The following is a 22261-nucleotide window of genomic DNA, read 5'->3' on the forward strand; positions in this document are numbered from 1 at the left end:
TCTGGCATTGTGTTGCTCTTTCTTTTTCCTGCATTCTGTCACATTGTGTTTTTTTCCCTCTCTCGCTCCCTGTTTCTCCCCTGCTGTTGGGACTGAACATACACTAACGGTTGTTGTTGTTTGTGTGTTTCACCCACAGGCTCGGAGGCATAATCTCTGCATACAAAATAGTCCCTGATGAGATTGACGAGATCAAGGTAATGCTTCCTCTCGCCCCTTCAGTGAGACCATGAGGCAAACATGCACATCCATACACACCTTTGCACACTACTGCCCCCTAGAGGCCAGTATTAGTGCTGCACTCTTATCCATAACATGAACCACTTGGATTTTATCTGAGCTCAGATATGGAAAAATATATTTGGACACTCAAGCCACATTTAACAAGTATACATATCATTGCATTACAAAACAATTATTAAACCCATTTTAAGCAAAACAAGTTTTTAAATGATAAAACAATGTGGTGAAATTCACATGTGGTTAATCTGTGATAGACATCCACTAAAAATCACCATGGAGGACTAGTTGGTTAAAAGTCTATTGCTGCAATGATGCAATGGATTAAATGTGCAAATACTTTTCGGAGCCACTGTATATGATATTTTTTGCTGGTAACAGCAGAATAAAAATGGATGTTTTATTTATTAGGCCAGACTATATGCCCGAAATAGCTGAAATGATGTTGCACCAGTAGTTTGAGGGATATGAATGTATCTTTTTGCACTATATAGAATTACTGTTGAATGTTTTGTGTTGTGCGCGCGCTTTAAAGGAGACACTGGTGGACTGGTGCGATGAGAAGGAGCTCAACTTGATTCTGACCACCGGTGGAACGGGTTTTGCACCCCGTGATGTCACGCCTGAGGTACATGGGAGCCCACCTGTTTGTGTTTGTGTCCATGTGAGTGTGTGTTTTTGTCCCCACCCCCATGTGTCCTTGTTTTCTGAGTTCGAATGAGAATGAGAGAAATTGTGACTTCTGTATATTTGGGCATTGTGTATTTTTGTGCACAATTTATTTTCCCATTCACATGCATGCTGCTTGGTTGATGCTTTCTTATGAAAAACAGTTCTTGCGATATGTGTATTTTTAATTACTTTTTAATAGCTTTACTAGTCTTTTTAGAAGTGGCATAAATACGGTCTTATCATTTTATGTATAATTGACAATTATAAACACTGCCATTCAAAATTTTGGGGTCAGTAAGTCTAAAAAAAGAAAGAAGAGAATAATACTTTTATTCAGCAAGGGTGCATTAAATTAATCAAAAGTTGCAGTAAAGAGATTATACAAAGGATGTCTATGTGATAAATGCTGTAATGCTTTAATGCTTTAATGTTCTATTCATCAAAGAATCCTGAAAGTATCATTATTTCCACAAAAATATTCAGCAGCACAACTTTTTTTCAACATTGATAATAAGAAATGTTTTTTGAGCACTGAATCAGCATCGTGTGAGGACTGTAGTAATAGCTGTAAATACAGCTTTTTTTCAGAAGAATACATTTTTAAATCAAACAAATGCAGTCTTGGTGAGCGTAAGTGACTTCGTTCAAAAATATCTTACCAACACCAATTATATATACAAAAGAGTAATTTGTTTGGCAGATGAACCACTGTGGTTGCGCAGTATGTTTTTGATTTACTAAAGTGAACTGACTCATAAAAGTTAGTTGATCCATAAGGAGAAAATATGCGTGTGTGTTCCTGCAGATCTCCACACAAAGGTGCTGTAATTGATGTGTACGAGTGAAACTGTGTATATCCATATGGGAGTCTGTCTGGTGGGGATTGTGCCTGGTGGAACGATGCTGTGTAGATATTTTTTTTTGATGTACCCTGCACTCCTTCTCCTTTTTACTAATGTGAGTGTTTGAAGTGTCATTCAATTCCAAGGGCACAGTGCGTCACATCGGTGAGAAATTCTCTCCTTCCTTTAGCCTGAGATCCCTTTCGTTTTCTTCTCCTTCCTTCTCTGCTGTGCACTTTTCTTCTGACTTTGCGTGTGTTCTTGAATGTGTTTGTTTGAGTAGACTGTGTGTGTTCCACCGGGATGGGACAGTGGAGATGGAGCGATATGTGTCCCTTGGGTGGCTGAGAAGGGTTCAGTGAACGGGGATTTCAGATGGAAGAGTAGAGACATAAAAGGCCCACTGGAATTGTGTTCGTAGTGATAATTCTCAGCAACTGTGCTGTGAAGAACAATTGGCTCTAAATGATGAATTAGCTTAGCCTGTTAGCATGTATGTTATGATACACTTTTACATTTACTGAACAAAATTGGTGGCACTTACACTGAGAAAACATGCAGTCACGACATGATCATTTTTGACTCGAAGGCCACTGTCCGACACAATATTTGAAGGCCCCCATATAGGCTATTTATTTTAACCTGGAAACAAAAATTGTCATCATTCACTCATCCTCATGTCGTTTCAAACCTGTATGACTTTGTTTTTCATGAGGAACACACAAGAAGATATTTTGAAGAGTTTTGGACAACATTGGACCCCTTTTACTTTCATTGAATGGACAAAAAAACACTGAGACACTGAATTAAAAAAAAAATATATAATCTTATGATGACAGAATTTTTAGGTTTTGGTGAACTCTTCCTTTCCGGCCTTTCATGTCTAGTGTACTACTTGATGTCATGGGTGTATTACTATAAGTTGAAAAAATAAACCTGTACATTTAAAATGTTTACCGGGGTAAAAGGCGCATTTGACTTTATTCTCTTTTAAACCACTAGATGGCACAAAAATTCAATACTCACCCTCATGTCGTTCCAAACCCGTACGACTTTCGTTTATCTTCAGAAAACAAAAGAAGATCTTCTTGATGAAATCTGAGAGCTTTCTGTCCCTTCTTTGACAGATGCACACTTGGCGCTTCAAAAAGTAAAACTAATCCATATGAATTGAGTTGTTTAGTCCAAACTTTTCTGAAGAGACACGACTTTATATGATGAACAGGTTGAATTTAGGCTTTTATTCAAGTAACCAAGTAATTATTCAGGAACCAAGAAAAACAGCACTCATCTACCAATTTGGTACTGTAGAAAGACTTGACTCCAAAATACTGGTGCTTTTGACATTGGCTTATGAACTACTTGTTGCTTATATATGTGTGTGTTCTGTCGTCCGCAGGCCACCAGAGAGGTGATCGAGCGTGAAGCTCCAGGGATGGCTCTAGCAATGCTCATGGGCTCCCTAAATGTCACGCCACTCGGCATGCTATCCAGGTGAATGCACATGCACAGACATGTCCTCTCATCTCACTCCTCTTCTCTGCCTTTCACTCTCAAACACACAAGTGTAAAGGATGTGTTTTGAATACTAATTGGATTAAATACTAATCATCTCCTTCCTGTAGACCCGTATGTGGAATCAGAGGCAAAACCCTCATCATTAATTTACCTGGGAGCAAGAAGGGCTCACAGGTAAGCTATTTGTGTGTGTGTGTGTGTGTGTGTGTCTCTCTCTCTCTCTCTCTCTTTTGGTACATAAATATTCGGATCACTTCCTTGTCTTCAACTATTCTGAAATATCTATAAAATATATAAGCGATTGCTTATATTGTTTATAAATTGTATTTATTTATGTAAGAGTAATCTATATCATATATGTATATGATACATTACATAAATAAAAAATATAAATTAAATTAAAAATCACCATGTAAAAAGCTCTTTAAATTATATATATAGAATGAGTATACGCCCCTCCCCTTCCTTCACCTCTCACATATACGTTCACCCTCGCTTACCGTGTTAACATTGTGGCCAATCCTATTAGAGCTACTTCCCGTGCAGCTCTGCTGATAGGGCCGTGGTATTAATCTCCATTACCCATCAGCCCCAGCCACGGAGAACTCTGCTGTCACTGCTGCTTTGAAGTCCAGAAGCCGAGCCGATAAGGGGATTAAACTTTGAAGAACCCCTTTATGCTCAGTCCAGCTCAGCGACTACACTCCCCCTCTCCCTTCCTAAATAAAAGCACCCTCCATCCCACGTCCACGACCCATAAAAGCAGCCTCCTCACATCCCCAGCTCCTCCTCTATGACAGCGACTCTGCTTCTGGACTGAGTTTGCCCTTCTTGGTTTTAAAATGGAGACAGACCCAGGCCACAACGCTAAAGGTTTAGAGAGAGAGACACCGGTCCACAGAGACTCCGCAACGCCTTTAGATCGCTAATGTTCTCAGCAAGAGCTTTGATGCAGGAAAATTGTTACCGTTTAAGTAAACTGAGTGAATTTGAAACGGGGAAGGGCCACAGACCTCAGCACATCTGAGAAAATGGGAATGCGTGTTCCCAGTGTGCACTAGAATGGGAAACACAAACAAACTTCAAAGGGCCATGAAGTGCTAAAATAAACATAATTGGTGTTTCTTCAACCTTGGGCACTTTCTCAAATTCCTGAATGTTTCCGCTACATCTCATATAATGTGTTAAGTTTTATTATGTGATGAATAAATAAAATAATAAAATAGCCAACTCCTTGCTAATTAAGATAGCTAGCATTTTATGTATCCTAAATACACACAATTAAAGTATAAATTCATAGATTTTCAACCAGCTTTGTATTGTTACAATGTCAGTAGTATATGTAAATGAACAATGTGTAATCGTTCTCTGTGTTATCTGGACAGAGAAACTTTTGAGAGCTCCAGGGTTTTCATGAAAACTAATTACACTTCAGCATTTTTGTATCCCCGCCCACAGACAGTCTGATCGACAGAGGGTTATTAACAAAACAGTTATTCTAAGAGTGGTAGGTTTATCACTGAAAACTGTATCGTACTATGTCTTTATGCATTATGGTCAAAATGGAACACTATGGCAACAGCTTTCTTACCTGCACGCGACGGCGTTTTGCTTCGGGCGGAACTGACTGAACGGCAGTTTTCTTTTCTTTGTTTCCTCTAGTCAGGCAACACCAATTTAAACGTACAGTATGTAATTTTTTTCGCCGCTAGGGGTCGCTAACCTCTTACAATAACAAAGGCGTAGTTTGATGACGCAACATTTGCTAAGAATTATGGATCTTGTCGTCAACGTCAAGCCGACCGATCTAATAATGTTTATGGATGAGTGAATACATCGATGCTTTTATCATGACTGTGATATGAAGCAGTTCGGGATTGCTAAGAGACAGCTATCAGCTATCAGCAAGTGCAGAATTACAATTTACAGGTCAGATTATTAGACAAATTAAACTTGTGAGGTAACGCAGCGCTGTTTCACTTGGTCTAACATTACACTAGCACACTAAACTGCATTTAAATGTGTTGAAATGTATGTGTTAGTCTGTCTGTATGAGACTAGCAGTAAACTAGATCAACATTAGAATAACATACAGATCATATTCTAACATTTTATCATTGTTGAACTATATAACATTGATTAGTTTTATGTAAATGTGCTCACCTGTTTAATTAAGTACATGTAGGAGCGGTCGAAGTCTCGGACGTGGAGCTCTCGTTTATATACTGTCTATGGGAGCTCTAGGCATCTCGAAAACACCGCGCTGATATTGATTCTCGTTTTAGTTCTCCTTTTTTATCCAAAGTCTGCTTGCCATGGTCCATAATGTTTGAACGAAACAACAACAGCGTGCAAATAGACATTGCGAACTACACAGTTGTCCACGTCTGTCGCCTTGGTTACTATCAGACGGCTCTGGTTCATAGCTCTGGTTGCTATGGCAGTACGAGCGGAAACCAGGGACAACGCGGATATGACGCCATTGACGGCGACAAAACGGAAATAAAGAAACGTGACGTGTCTTCGAATTAAATTACAAATTTATCCTGGTTTGAAAGTTGTTGGAAACAGTCGGTATATTGTAAGTACACAACTAAAAAAAATATATAACATAGATATAGTGATTTTTGCTATTTTTAAAGCAAAAAAGTTACATATTGTGCCTTTAAAAATAAAAAAAATCCGCCTTTTTTACTGTGTAGGCAGCCAAGTTTTATTGAAAGCCTATTTTGCCAGCGGTGAAGTACCCCTTTACTAACATGTTCCCACTTTATGTGTAATTTGACAAAATTATAGCTTGATTGGAAATTATACAATATACTTAGATTTTTTTGTTTTCTCTCACACTTTTAAAATAAACTGTATAGAGTCAACAGTCAGGTGTCCTGAAAAGTCAAATCCTTTTAATTTTCTCCACATTTCATCAATTTGCTAATTAACGTTTAATTCTTTAAAGACAGACCTATAGTTTTTTCCCTTATGAAAACCATTAAGTACACAGTGTACCTTTTGTATTTTGTTTGGTTTTTAAATTGCTTGACTTTCTATGGGATAAATGAATGGGGAGCGAAGGCTGCTAAAAAAGGTCCACGCACTGCTTCACTGTATCAGGTGCAGCATTTTTTTGGTGCGTTAAAAAAACAATGCCACAACTGTGAGGCAATAGAATTTTTTTAAAAACTCTATCAGAACTGAATTTCGCATAAAATTTTACAATTATTTTGCTCTGTTTAGATTATCGTAATTATCAAAATTTTTATGATGGATTTTCATAGTTTAATGGTAAAAATGTAAAGTTTCCAAGAGTTCCAAGGGTTTAAAAGTTGGCAGAAGTTGAAACCCATATGTTTTAGATTATTGCATTGGATTTGAACACATACGTCAATGCTACGTTTTAAATTGTATGCATTACATGCATTGCTTTTTGACAAGAAAACGGTTGATCTGTTGAACGCAACAAAATAGAAACCAAGTGAAGTGACTGACAAAATGTCTTATAATGCCTCCGCTCTGAATAAGGGCTACGTTGTAGGGGTTTCTACTGCTGTCTCGAGGAAATGTGTCCATCTGCTTTTACAGTGATGTGGCTTCACATCACACATCCATATTGGCATGTTCCTGTCTGGTCAGCGTGTCTGAGTTGCCAATCACTCTTTCTTTGAGCTCAGGTGCCATTATTCCTACAGAGCAGCACGCTCTGATCTGGAGTGTCAGCGCACACACATGTGCCTCACCTTGCACCAGGAAGACAAAAATAGACCATTCCTACATGCACCAAGAGGACATGAAGTAGCCTATGGACTTCTAATGTCTCCACACATTAATCTTCGTTTTAACTCTGAGTCACCAAAACGGAGAGATGCAACCACATCAGACCTGCGGGGGGAAACACTCCACTGCATCAACCCTCCCTGGACCGGTCTCCATCCCCGCTGCCGTCCTTTCCTTCATTATTATTAATGTCTCTTGTCAGAAGTACTTAAGAAATGTGGTTTAAGAGCAATCGAGTTTGGCCACCTGTGTTAAGTTCACATGCTGTGTCCTTATCGGACTTCATCCCCTCAAAATGGAGGATGTCCAACTGTATTAGAAATTCCATTAAGTTAGTGTCAATAGGTTGGCCTGTATGTCATCCTATTAGGGGATCCGGATAGATAGTGGCCCATTACGTTGGAGGAGAACAAGAGGGATTTACGCCGTAAAGACCTCGCATTACTGCTAAACAGTACGCTTGACGCTTAGGAGCTGGAGAAAGTTGAACTCTGAGGAGATACAACAGATTAATTTGTTTTTATAATTCCACTGTTCAAATCTTAAAGGAGTAGCTCAGGTTAAATATTATTTAAGCTCTTTTAAGCACGTTAAATATTGTATGATACAAATGTAAAATATAGTATAAGAAAAATTAAAATCTACTTCAGTCAGGCATTTATTTTAGCTTGTGTGTTGATTCTTGATTAATTATTCCATGTATAATGCTATACCATAGCTTGATCTCTTGTAATAATATTTTAAAAATTATATGCAATTTTCAGCGAACCATAATAACAATAATCCCAGAATGTTATTTTTTTATTGTAAAAATCATAATTTCTTATTATTCCCCCGAATATCAGACAGTAAGATTTTCCATCACACAGTATAATAAGAGAATGAAATATTTTATTTTAACCTTGATTATATTTATCTAAGTTTAATATTCTGTATTTATGTAAATTAAATAATTAATTATGGTATGAATTATGTGCTGTTTACTTATGTTATGTTTGATTTGTTTTGGAGCAAAAAATTTAATTAAATTAAATTAAATGAATGGCTCTTTTCCACAACCTGCCTACTGCCTATTAGTAACTGCCATTTACCAATGTGATACTCATAATAAATATACATTACACACTCAAATACTGGCCAAGTTATGTTACTTATTAAATTTCATTTATTGTTTAAAGATATTTATATATTTTTTACAAGTTATTTTCAGTATTGAATGAATTATAAGTGCATTTATAATTAATATTTCTATTGCTTGTCCACTGTCTTGTCACATTATTGCCACGTGCAATTAGTACCACGGCATCACTGTAGAATTGAGGTGCTCATGAGCTCATTGATATGAAAGGAACATGTTTTGGGTTTAAAAGATCTTTCTGCTGTTTCTTCTCTCCCTTTTCACAGGAGTGCTTCCAGTTCATCCTGCCTGCTCTGCCCCACGCCATAGACCTGCTACGGGACGCCATAGTGAAGGTGAAGGAGGTACACGACGCTCTAGAGGACCTGCCATCCCCTCCGCCGCCCCTCTCCCCTCCACCCACCACCAGCCCACACAAGCAGACAGAAGACAAGGGTGTGCAGTGTGAGGAAGAGGACGAGGAGAAGAAGGACAGTGGCATTGCGTCCACAGAGGACAGCGGCTCCTCTCACATCACAGCAGCTGCTATTGCTGCTAAGGTGAGCACCATTAATGGTTATTTAGTCTCAAACACTCATACTGGCTCAAGCTGTTCTTTTAATATCTAAGACTGGCTTATTTCACTGATATGTTTTTGTATCAGATTGTTTTTTTCTCTTCTTTAAATTATTAAAAATTACCAAAAGAAATCATTCTTAATCACTTTATGAAGATAAACTTGCATTAAATAGGCTAATAAAGTAATTTCGTATTGTATTCAAAGGTAAAATGTGTAATTTCTGTGCCACTAGTGGATTGGCAGCAACTGCTTTCAAACAGGTTATCCTAACAGTGGAATAGGAGAAAGAAAACTGAAATTTTGACATTGGAAAAATGACGCTCTACCCCTTCTTTCATCATCTCTTGCCCTCGATGTTCCATTAATTCATGTTTTGTGTGTACATGTGTCAAGTCTTTTGTCATTTTTATATGTCTCATATTCATCATCAGAACATGAAGTCTCATCCCAGCCATGCCGTTTTCATGGCGAAAGGTGGGCAGCCCTTGAGTGGCTTCATCCCGCCCACTTCCATTCCCTCCCATTTCACCTGCTCCTGCAGCGACACGGTAAGGCACACCCACCTTTCCATCCATAGTCACCTCTCCTGATATTCCATTGGCCCTTTTGAACATCTAGTTTCACAACCAATCATAGAAATGAAATGTCATGATTTGTCACTATTACTATTGGTTGATGATAAAACAGGAAAACCATATTTAAAGACCAAAATATTAAAAAAAAATTTTTTACTTTCTTCTACTTATCTACTGCAGTCTTGAATTAATGTAAAGTGTCCCTATTATGCTATTTTAAAGGTTCCTAATTTTTTTTTTGGAGGTCTAAAGCAGTTCAATAAACAGTTCATCTCTCTAAACCCTTTCTTTCCAAGAGCCCACTCTTCTCTGATTGGCCTACGTCTTATAGAAACCAAATGTCCATTACCATATCTGAATTTCAGCTCCAAAGGCTTCCTCAGCACTTTTATACACAGTGATATGAACAGTAAAAATTGTGTCAGTTTTTACCATATCAATTCAAGTCCTCATCCTTTGAAAGTGCATGCAAAGTGGATTTACTCCCGCGACATCATGAACCAAACTCTTCCAGGCCTCAGATACAGCTACAGTGTTTAAGGACGGGGTTAAAGTAGATGTTGCTAATGAAGACATTAGCCTGGCATTATGCAAATATGTTACAAATCTACATAGGTTTGAGCAGGAAGTAAGGCTGGAATTACTGGTGACTCGTTTCAGGCAGTTCTGAATTGGTTCTTTCTTTTGGTAGACCATAACTCCAATTATCATGCACTTTAAACTTTGAAACTTTGCAGACATTTTACATTCTCAAACAGCTATATTAAACGCTACATGAAAGGAAATATCAGAAAAAGCATAATAGGGGCACTTTAACTCTTGTGTAGATTGTGTAACATCAACATATGTATTAACCTGTACCATCTCTTTTAATATTATTTAATAATTAAAATTTAAGCAAACCAGGCATTTAACATTATAAAATTTCATTCATAATTTAAATGTTGTTATTTTATATAATGTATTTTTTTTAATAAATTTTCATTAATTTGAATGTTACACAAAATGATTTTGCATCACAATACAATAACAACAAAGTTAACCATTTTAATGTTAATTGTAAATGTAAATTATTAATTTATACTGTTATTTATTTGTTTATTTATTTAGACATAAAGCCATATCTAGAGACCAAAATATCATAGACTTGGCACTCGAGGTTTTGCTTTATTGAATTTGCCAGTAAGTAACACCCTGGCAACCACCCACAACACCTTAGTGTTGCACTGGCAAGCACGTCTCACTTTCTTTCTGTAATGCCTTGTATCAGTTTATTATCTAGTAAGCAATATTTGTCTTGTTGTTCAGCTTTGCCTGGTCTTGTAAAGCTTTTTCCCTGATAGCAGAGGATTGAGTGTATATCCTGTATTAGCTGTCTTTATATAGTAATTATAATGGGGTCATGCAGGTTGGCATTACTGTGTTCTCCACAGGGAGCGCTCGCAGCACGAGTCTCCTGGGAAGGCAGAGGTTGAGTCGAATGCTATTATTAGCGCAGGGTTAGCTTCTGCGCTGGGTAATTAAAGCGCTTGTGGAGCTGCTCTTTCCTGCGAGGCCTTGATTTAGCCCCAGTGTTAATTAGTGCTCCGTTAAGCCCCAGCGTTCCTGTGGAAGATCCCTGCGCTCTTCGCCCTTCTGCCCATCAGACTCCTGCTTAATCCCACCACGGTTCTCCCAGACAGCATAGCTGCAGTTTGTTACTGCATGAAGACTCGCCTGCTGGATCAAAGGCAGAGTCTCAGTCTGAATACAGTAGCAAATATCACTCTGTATAGATCATGGCGTTTCAAATATTTGTCTTCGCTGTGGATGTTCATTGATGCTTTCTGCAGACATTTAATGGGCCATATTATGAGCTTCTGTAGCATTTGAAAATCCATGTTAATCAAGGTTTAATGTTGTGTTACATTATTTACCACCCCTCTCTGATGCTATTGTACCTTTGAGAGTTCTATATGCAAATAAGCAGTGTTATGATTGGCTAATGCTTTGCAATGTGCCAGCCAACACATATGGAGGTCATATGTTAACGACTAAAAATTTGATTGTTGTCAAAGATCAGGGGTTTCATTTCTTTAAATAAATAAATAAATTAAATAAATAAATAAATATTTAACATTTATAATTAAATATGTATATGTGTATGTCATTGAAAATTAGTATATATTATGTAGAATTTGTATAATATATATTTATATATATATATTAAATTATATATATATATATATATATATATATATATATACATATATATGTGTGTGTGTGTGTGTATGTGTATATATATATATATATATATATATATATATATATATATATATATATATACACATATATATACATACATATATATAATGTATATGTGTGTGTGTGTGTGTGTTTATATATATATATATATATATATATATATATATATATATATATGTGTGTGTGTATATATGTATATTATGTACACACACACACAATTATTTAGTTGTTTTTTATTTTATTTTTGACTTAAATTTAATTTAGATTTAATGACTTAATTTCAGTTTAGCTAAAATACCTTAGTCCTTCTCAACCATTTTACTTCATCATACACTACTTTTCGAAAGTTTGGAATAATTACGATTTTTTCATGTTTTTGAAAGTCTCTTGTGCTCAACAAGACTGCATTTATTTGATAAAAAATACAGTAGAAACAGAAATATTGTGAAAAATTATTACAATTTCAGTGAACCAATTTCTGTTTGAATATGTTTTAAAATGCAATTTGTTCCTATAATGGCAAAGCTGAATTTTTCAGCAGCCATTACTCTGGTCTTCAGTCTCACATGATTTTGATATGATGATTTAGTGCTCAAGAAGCATTTCTTATTATTATCAAGGTTGAAAACAGTTGTGCCGCTTAACATTTTTGTGGAAACCTTGTTTTTTTTTTTTTCATGATTCTTTGGTAAATAGAAAGTTCAAAAGAAAAGCATTTATTTGAAATAGAAATCTTTTGTAACATTATACATTTCTTTACTGTCACTTTTGAGCAATTTACTGTGTCCTTGCTGAATAAAAGTATTAAGACTCTAAACCCTTGAATGGTAGTGTAAACAATAATATTTAAGTATAAATGCTCAATTTTGACAATTCTTTACTGAATTTGACTGTAACGGTCTCGGTCTTCTATTTCCAGATCCCAGAGTCCATAATTTCACGAGGCGTGCAGGTGTTGCCGCGGGACACCGCCTCTCTCAGCACCACACCCTCAGAGTCTCCTTGTGCTCAGCAGTCCCGCCTCTCCACTGCCTCCTGCCCCACCCCTAAAGTAAGACTCCGCCCCTTCTCCCTTTATTCACACCATTCCTTCTCCCCTCAGCTTTCTGTTTCGTCATGCACTCAGTATCCTCCATAGCTGGATCCTCATCTGCTGCCACCTCATTGGCTGCTTGACACACTGCTTTGCATTCCAGACAGCAGTGACTTTGCTCATTGGGCCGTGTGAGAGGAGAAGTGGGGCTTCTTCACTGGCTGAATTTTAAGTTTGGCCAATTTGATTTTCTTCCTGTAGCGGTTGACAGTTTGTTGTTTTAGATCCAACGGTATGATTAGATGAATTCTACGAGGGGCTATTAATTCATAACATTTGTTATTATTTTATTTAAGATATTCAGGAGCTGTTTTGGGTGTTTTTTTTTGTTGTTTTTTTTGTTTGCAGCATTAACAGTTATTTAAAGTGTCTCTAAGGCCCTGTTTACACCTGGTATTAAGATGCGTTTAAGATAGTCGATTGGATCACAAGTGGACGACGCTTGTGTACAGGTGTAAACAAGGTCTAAAACGTTATGAGCTTGTCCACTTTCGACCACTTCCAGAGGTAGTCGAAAACGCATTCGACTGGATTGCTTTAGTTGTGTAAACGCTCATGTCGAATGCGTTCGAACAGCCACAAAGGACCACCTGCTCTCCACCTACTGACCTAATGTGGAAACATTATGGGAAGCGCACTAGCCAGACTGGATTTAAACTTTGTCGGATGAAGACCCAAATTTGGTTTGAAGACAAAAAAGACCCTCCCCTCGAAGAAATCAGGACAGAAGTAGTTGAAAGTGGACAAAAGAGACGGATTAAAACACCAGGTGTAAACGGGAATGTGCCTCCCTCATCTACTTGTGATCCGATTGACCAAAATGCATCTTAATACCAGGTGTAAACAGGGCCTAACTCGCATTAGGTGCTTTCACACCTGAGGAACCTTTTCATAGTTCCTAGAACTATTGGCGGAAGTTCCCGGATTTCGGTGTGTTCGCACCGCAGGAACTAGGAATGATTTTAGTTCTAGGAACTTTTTTGGAGGAACTAATTTAGCTCCTACATCAGAGTAGGGTCTAAACCAGCACTACAGGAACTATCCATGACGTTAGTGTACGCTGATTGGCCGAACGCACGCGGAACGCCAGCACCCGCCATTTAAAAAAAATGCTGTGTAAACACACATATTGTAGCTTATATATTTAGTCAACAAACCAACTCTACGAACATGGAAAACAGTGATCGATGGGCCTCTTAACCTTTACGCTGAGGAGAAAACCCAAAACAGCTTTGAGGGGACCAAGTGAAACATGATTATGTATTTCTGCTCAGTTAGCAACACTGGACATCAACCACACGGCATACATACGCTAATAACTTTTAATTTCTGTCTACTTTCTATGTATAACAGTTCTATCTATTAAAATATTAGACAGGACTGTTAGGCAGACTGTAAACTAATGAACACCGAGAATGCGAGTGCTGTGTGCTCAGGCTCTGGCTGGTGTTCTCAGCGACATCAAAATAAAGGTCCGCCGCGCTGTCAAAATAAAAGTCACAACAACAATACGTCACTTCAGAGTTCCTACCGGTTCCTACTGGCGGGTGCGAATGCAACCAGTAAAACGTTCCTAGGGGAACCAATAGTTCTCGGGGAACCACCCTGGTGGCTAGTTCCTAGAACTTAGTTCCCAGATCTTCCCGGTGCGAAAGCCCCTATTGTGTCTGTATTTGGTCACTTTATACATCATTATCAAACATGCACTCGCATCTCAACTTTTGAATGAAAACTGCTATTGGTGTAGACAATCGAGTTGTATACTGAATGTAGTCATTTCTTTGTGTTTATAACAAGTTACATTTTGTTGTGGAGTGCGTGACAATAAGTTACTTTGATTTCAACTCTTTCTCAATTGTTTTTTACTGTCATAGTATTAGTGTGTGTTTCCTATTTTGGCCCTGATGATGTGGACATCATGGGTAAGGACCACTGTATGTGTGTCAATTTAGCTCATGAGACAATGGGTCACATAAGTCATATGTGTGCGTGAAATCTGTCAACATAATAAGAATAAGTAATTAGTGGTGCTGCACTAGTTTCTCTGTCTCCCTCTAGTGAACACAGTGTGTATTACAACTGTGTTTTCCTTTAATAGATGCAGGTATTTGTCTTAGTAACAGACTATGGAAAGTTGGTCTGCAAACTGCTTGAAGTATATAATGGAAATGTTTTGGCCTCTTTATATCATATTTTTTTAGGATGTATGTGAAATGCCTGTGGTAAGCAGAATTCCAATGGAGTGCTCTAAGCTTCAGCGTTGACCTCAGGCTGGGTTTTAATTCTGCTGACTGTTGTTTTTTATGACAAGTGTCTGGCAGTTTGGCTTTAGTTGCTGAACAAGGGTGTCAGGTGGCACTTAACAGTTAGAGGCTACAGAGTAAAGAACGTGCAGAGAAGTGTGTGTGTGTGTGTGTACTCTGTTACATGCGCTGTTTAGCAGTGTACCTACCAGCTTGAGCATTTGGGGAATTCCCAGATTTGAAAAAATAGTTATGGCAGGTTCACAAATGTGTGGAGAATTTATATGCCGGTATTGCGTGTGTGTGTGTGTGTGTGTGTGTGTGTGTGTGTGTGTGTGAGAGAGAGAGAGAGAGAGAGAGAGAGAGAGAGAAAAAGAGACTGTGGTGGGGCTCACATTCATAGAGGGGCCAAATTAAATTTGTAATCAAATAAAAATCTGTTTTCTAAATGCATGGCATTGATATTATTTTGAGCATTTCATTTAAGTTTGACCTCATAATTTTTAATCAAACTGTCATAACTCAACCGTTTAGAAAAATCAAGCTGCACATGTACAGGGTGGACCCTAGCGTTTGTGTAACTTAATATACCATTACCTAGATTTAAGATACAACATACTTATTATTTTATCAAGTAAATTAAGACAAGATGAAAGACTTACGTTTTATGAAAATGATTAAACGCCTCATTATCATAAAATCATCCTAACATTTTTAGGATAATGAGGCTTTTAATCATTGTAAATCACTTTGGAATATTTAGAATATAATATATTTTATGATATATAAATTTATTTGGAATATATTTTTTAGGCTAAAATTAATCGTCAAAAGATCGCAATTTTGATTCAAACACCCACATGATCTTATTCTTAATTGACAATGATTTTCCTGTGTCTATTAAACCTTTGACAAGCACGAACACAGCAAACATTAAAATCTGCGTTTACGCTGCCGCTGACCCAGAGAGAGCAGTTGTCGTGTAGGTATAAAACAGCTTCACTAAATTAAATTAAATTAAATTAATTAAATATTTTTAAATGGACCACAGCAGTTAACATTTTGTCAGAACCTCTAGAAAATTACATGTTATTTTGTTTAGTTGTTTAGAATCGTGGGAGAATCTTGATCTCTATTTTAAACAACAAAAAAAAAATTATTTCTCAATTTATCCAGAATCATGCAGCTCTACTGCTTATACTGTACATTATATATACTGGATTGTTTGACTTCCCAAAACCAATTGTTTTCCAAGACAGAGGCACTTAAATAGATAGTACATCCAAAAAAAATATTGAATTTTTTTTTTTTGAATGTTGGTAACCAAACAGTTTCAGTTCCAAATGGGAACCAAAACATTAAATCCAAAGTCTGCATTCTGATCAGTCAGATTTCAAGCAGGTTCTCTGCATTTTAAAACTTCAAGGTCAGTATGCTGTTTTTTTGTTTTGTTTTGGGTTTTTATTTACTTTTTTTATGAGACTTTGAATGATAATGTGTGTAAAAATACATAGTGTGCTCAATATTGTCTGGAGCTGTGTCTGAATATGTTCTTTTTTATTTGACTCCTTCCTTAGTTATATAGTGAACTGTGTGACATTCACTGTGTAGGGAACAAATCAGCAGTTTTGCACACAATATATGCATGAATGCATAAAATGTAGCTTATGTTCTGGTCAGCAGAATGGTGTAGTAGACATCAGCAGAGGCTGAATTCCAGTTTTCCAGTCGTCTCTTTCCAAGCTGACAGCTTGTTGTATGAGAGAGACTTTTAGAACCATGCTGACACTAAAATCGTTACAATGAGGATTCACTGAAACTTAACATTCTGAACAAACAATTCCTATTTCGTCAAAATAACAATCAGGCCTAAAGATCGGATGTGAAGCCAAATTGGATTTGTGTGCAGTGTGAAAGCAGCGTGTGATTTAAAAACCTTTTCCGGGCATACATCATCCAGTACGGCCAGAGGCACAGACACTCAAACACACTCACACACACACACACACATATGCTCACTGCATTCCCTCAGCACATCGTCCAGCTGTTACATAAGACCCCGTTTGGCTGTGAGCTCTCCATGCGCACTAAACACAGAGGTAATAATGCATAATACGTTTTTACACTCTCTCTCCCTCTCTTAACCCACTCACATGCTTCGTCTGAGCCGATCTGATTTCAGAAAACACTCTCCGTAACCGCACACACAGTCGTCAACCCCGTACATCCCTCAAATCTGTGGTTGCACTTCCTCCAAATTTAGATCCCAGTGGTTTTTTACTCATCCTCCGCTTTTGCATGCTGTCTCACTCCACCTCTTTCTCCCCTCCTACACTCTCTCTGGCTTCATGCGTGTAGTGTGTGTGCGTGTGTGTCAGTGTGTGCAAGGGAGACTTGCGGCATTCTTCTGTGTACCAGGATAAAGCATGGTAAGCGCCGTCTTTCTCCTCTCTGATGCGTCACTCTGTTTTGTTATACACGTGTCTGTTTTGGATGTGCGTGTGTGTGGGGTGTAAGTGAGTAGGGCTTCAGATAGACTCTGAGGGGGATCGTGGGACAGGGGGATTTCAGGGTGCAGCATGATCTACAGCGTAAGGAGCAGCCACTTGGTTTTGTAACAGCTGCAGTGGTCTGATGTGGTCGTACAGGATGCATTACTGTGGCTTTCTGAATGGAGGCTCCATTAGGTGCCACTGTTTGGAAGTGCTTACAGGGAGAATCGTGTTGTTACCTTAATGACTTGTGCATTTTTGTTTCTTTCTGTCGCTAACTATGCGTGTTTGCCTGTTGTGCAAGTGTACGTATGCTTGTTTTTGTTGTGTGTGTGCTTGCGCATTCATGTTCATAGTGTGTGTTTGTTTGTGGGAGGGGGAATCTGTTATTTTACACACTTTGGATTTTCCGTTATAAAGACACAATTTTCTCAGAAGTTTTATAACAGACATTTCATGAATAAGTTCCAACACAATGTTATTGTAAAACATATATAATGTAATGTAATGTAATTCAATATAATATAATGTAATGTATTGTGATGTAATGTAATATTAAGAAAATTTACATGACAACGATGACAACAAAGACGGCTACATTTACATGACAACGATGACAACAAAGACGGCTACATTTACATGACAACGATGTAATAAAAAAACTAAGAAAGTGTTTCCTTTGCGTTTTTCGCATACAGACAAACAACATTGTCAAAACGATCCCCATTCCCACATATTTATATAGTTGTATGTATTTGTATATTTGTATAGTAGTTGGCGATCTTTGTAAAGAAACACTAAGTGAACACATAATGATGGTGTCATACCTCTTAATCACTGGTGATTCCCATCATGTGTGTGGTGTATAATAAGTCGAGATGACAGCAATATGAGATATAGACAGAGAGATTCAGACTGAAGCTCACCCTGGTGTGTTCACTGGTGTGTGCTTGCGAGATAGGGTTGACTAAGGATACCACCTGGAGGGGCTTTCAACAACAGACTGAAAAAAGAGACTGTAATTAAAAGAGTGGTAGGCAATTTTCAGAGAGACTAGCAATAGCGAGCTAGCTTTGAAAGCATAAGATCCCACCCTCCCTTCAGAGCGTCTCCAAAGCCACGCCTCCTCAAAACACATGAACGCGTACAGCAGGGAGCAAATAAAAGCATCACAAGACGGCGTTAAACTAGCGCATGTCTCAAAACACATAACATTACAATAATAATGAACGTAAACAACTTAAAGAGCCCTTACCTGTACCCCACCTGACTGCTGCGGGTTCATTTCGCCGTTGATAGTGTTGCCATTGAAACACACAAATTCGAAAAAAGAACTGCTCGGATTAACGTCACGAACCACTCCGAGTATAACGTCATGGTTTCTGACTTCTTTATTGATACCAACACTACTAAAAAGAATAAGCAGATACAAACCAATTTTCCATATACAAGATTCTTGTTTTAATTAAAAAATAATATAAATGATATACATTGTTTTGTTTGTTTTTTATATAAAAGTGCTAAATTGAATTTCTAGTGCTTTTGCGTTAATGCCGATGCTGAAAGTTCCCTATAGTGCCTTTTTACAGATGTGAGCAATAAACCCATTGCTTTGGTGTAAATAATCATCATCAATATTTCTATTCAATATCATTATTTCTATTATCATGAATATAGTTTCTCAAAATATCTTAAGAAATTTGCATGTCTAAAAAACATTTGACATTGATTACATATTTAATTCAAATTTATATATATATTAGGGCTGTGAAATGATTAATCGCGATTAATTGCATCCACAATAAAAGTTTGTGTTCACATAATATATGTGTGTGTACTGTGCATAATTATTTTGTATATATAAATACACACACATGCATGTATATATTTAAGAAATATTTGCTTAAATATACTGTATATATAATTTGTATTATATATAAATATAAATATTTTATGTATAAATAAATCGAAAATCTTAAATATATACATTTTATTTTGGATGCGATTAATCGCGATTAATCGTTTCACAGCCCTAATATATATATATATATATATATATATATATATATATATATATATATATATATATATATATATATATATATATATGTATATATAATTATAAAATGACATTACATTATTGTGACTGAACTTTTTCTGGCTGTTAGGTTTTTTATGTTAAGTGTAATAGGAGTCGGGTTATGCGCTAGATATATAGGCCTATGTAACTATGGAGCTGTACAAATTGAAAATCATACCTCAAGTCATGATAATAAGACTAAATAATACCCCAATATATAATTTTCATGAAGACAAAATTCCCATGTCCTTTTGCTTAAGTGGAGGTTTGACATGAAAGGTTTTTCATCGAAAGCAATACATTACTGGCTGCGTCGCTGGGCATGTTTGCTGTCAGTATAGTGATTTGCATTTGTTCTCTTGAAATGGGTTTACTTTTAAAAGGGAGCAAGACGGAAGCAACCTCGCCCATCAGTATGTGGGACAGGTGTTCTGCAATGCCCGTTTCAGTTTTAAAATGTATTATCATAGCTCTCAAAAGTGCTGGAAAAACCACTATTCTATGCTTTTGTGTTACTTGCATCATATGAGGTGTAAACAGGGCGGACCTTCATTATGAATAATCAAAATGAAGAAATGGCTCACAGAAATTGTTAAATATAGGATACTGGGATAACCGAAATAAGGCACTTTAAGCCACATAAACACTAATAACATGTTTAGGTTGCGTGTGTTAGTTTGAGAGACAGCGTATATCGGGCTTAACCTCTCTGAAAGTGTAATAAATGGACATTGACAGGCCAATGACCCTTTGCTCCCAAGCCCACCCCACCCCCACCTCCTCTCTCTCTCTCTCTTCCATTGATGAATGGAGAGGAGATTGAAGGTCAGCTGAAGGGGAGAACAGGCCCTTACGCTTGCCGTGGCGATTACACATCCCTGTCATTGAATGTGACAGATGTGTGGCAGTTGTGGAAGAGATGCATATTGTATCTGGCAGTGCCTCTGCATTTTTAATTTTTTTAGTAATGTGTGTGTGTGTGTGTGTGTGTGTGTGCCTATGGGGTTAAAGGCTGGTACAAGTTTTCAAGGACACGTAGTGGTACATTATAGACTTGACTGGTTCTGTTTAATTCGAATTGTCCAGTTGTGTGTCCTTAGTTTCCATAGTTTCAGTTCTTCATATTCACACTTCAATCCATCCTTTATCTCATTCTTTAGGTTCTGTTGTTTATACACGTACATATCTTCTGACACATACAGCTACATTGGCAGTCTAGCCTAATTCACGCTGTCGTTCATCAGAGTGGGCTGAGTTGCTGAATACTGAATGGGCGTTGATATGTAAATGTTGGCGGTCATGTTATGTTGTGATGTTATAACCAATTTCAGAATTACCTTTTTTTTATGCAGTTTAGTTTTCTCAAATGGAGAGATGAAGCTTTGTGTTGTGAGTTTTAGAGTATGTTTAAACTATTTTATTTTAAAAGAGCAAGGATTCTGTTGTCCATCGTTTATCCTCTTTCAAAATATAAACCGGCGTTAAAGGGATAGTTTCATCCAAAAATGAAAATTCTGCCATCATCATTCACTCTCAACCCACATGACTTTCTTCTTCTGATGCGACACATTCTTCAACATTTCTCTTTTTGTGTTGAAAGGAAGGAAAGTCATTTAGGTTTGAAATGACATGCATTTGAGTAATTTATGACAGAATTTACTTTCTTTTTTTTTGTCAGCGAGCTATCATTGTAACTAGTTTGTTGCATGTTTCATTTTGTGTTTGAAGATAATCTCTCTCTGGAGGTCTTGGCAAACGTGTGGAGTTGTGTCCTGTCAAACTGGCAGTGGGGTTGCTGCCACCTGTGTCTTGAATGTGTCCTCTCCCTGTAGAGCACTTGCCTGTGAGCCGCTGTAATGATGGGAATGCTGTTTATATGTGTTCCCCCTGCTTGTGGCTGCAGTGTTAACCCTCCTCTTCCCTGTTCCCTCTCTCCCTACACCAGGCCCGGCTCACCTCCTGCTCATCCACTTATAGTGTCACAGAGGTACAGCATGTTTTACACTGCGCCGCCCATCACCCTGCGACTAACCACGCCCCTCTCAGAGACTCGGCCAATCATTGCTCACACACCTCACACGTGCACAACTCATCCCTGTGATGCAAGTCTGTCTCATCGGTTCATTTATTTACCCCCAAAATGCCTCATAGTTTGTTTTGTGTGTTTGAGAGTGTGTTTGTGTGTGTGCTTCAATTTCTCGTGAATTGTGAACTTTTCTGTCTTTAAGGATAAAGTGATCAGTAATTAGAAAAATGTATAGCATAATATGTGATTGATCAAAAAAAAAAAACACTTAAAGCTGCTGTAAGCAATTTTTATGAAATACCACCAATCATCAAATTATTATAGCATTATTTTAGTGTTTTTTTGTATTTTCTATTATTCTCAATGGTGATTCGTATTACTTTAATAGGTCGTTTTTTATTTATTTCATATATTAAAGACAACAAGTGTTGTCGTGATACATTAATACTGTTAATTGTACAACATATAGAGATAATATAATACAATTTAAATAATATATCATTGTTTTTTCACATTACAGTAATGTGAAAGTTTTTTTGCATTGCAGTAATTTTTCACAAATAAAATTTTATATAATATAATTAATCTTTTTTTGATATGATATGATTAAGACATGTTCTTGAAAGATCTGAGACTCACCCTTGGAGTGCGGCTTTTTGTCAAGAGTGTATAAAAGGATGGGGAATGGTGGTGGAAGTTAGCATGATTTCTGAATTGCTAACAGCAGCTTTAAAAATCACCAAATACACGCTTGTCCTTCCAGACTAA

General features: G+C 37.2%; 1 protein-coding gene across 21 annotated transcripts in view; it reads left to right on the forward strand.

The window, feature by feature from the left end:
- gphna (gephyrin a) overlaps positions 1 to 22261 on the forward strand; it is an 80898-nt gene that overhangs the window by 30520 nt on the left and 28117 nt on the right. For 8 of the 21 annotated variants that reach the window (XM_084097734.1, XM_084097749.1, XM_084097752.1 and 5 more), the window contains exons 3-10: positions 140 to 197; positions 776 to 868; positions 3154 to 3248; positions 3380 to 3446; positions 8448 to 8720; positions 9172 to 9288; positions 12479 to 12610; positions 21413 to 21454. In XM_084097734.1, coding sequence (XP_083953860.1) covers positions 140 to 197; positions 776 to 868; positions 3154 to 3248; positions 3380 to 3446; positions 8448 to 8720; positions 9172 to 9288; positions 12479 to 12610; positions 21413 to 21454 — 877 coding nt within the window. The remainder of the gene's footprint in view (positions 1 to 139; positions 198 to 775; positions 869 to 3153; positions 3249 to 3379; positions 3447 to 8447; positions 8721 to 9171; positions 9289 to 12478; positions 12611 to 21412; positions 21455 to 22261) is intronic. The other 13 variants (XM_084097745.1, XM_084097750.1, XM_084097738.1 and 10 more) reach the window with 3 other exon arrangements.

The sequence above is a fragment of the Abramis brama genome, assembly GCF_963993115.1.
Source record: "Abramis brama genome assembly, chromosome: 21".
Classification (NCBI taxonomy): Eukaryota; Metazoa; Chordata; class Actinopteri; order Cypriniformes; family Leuciscidae; genus Abramis; species Abramis brama.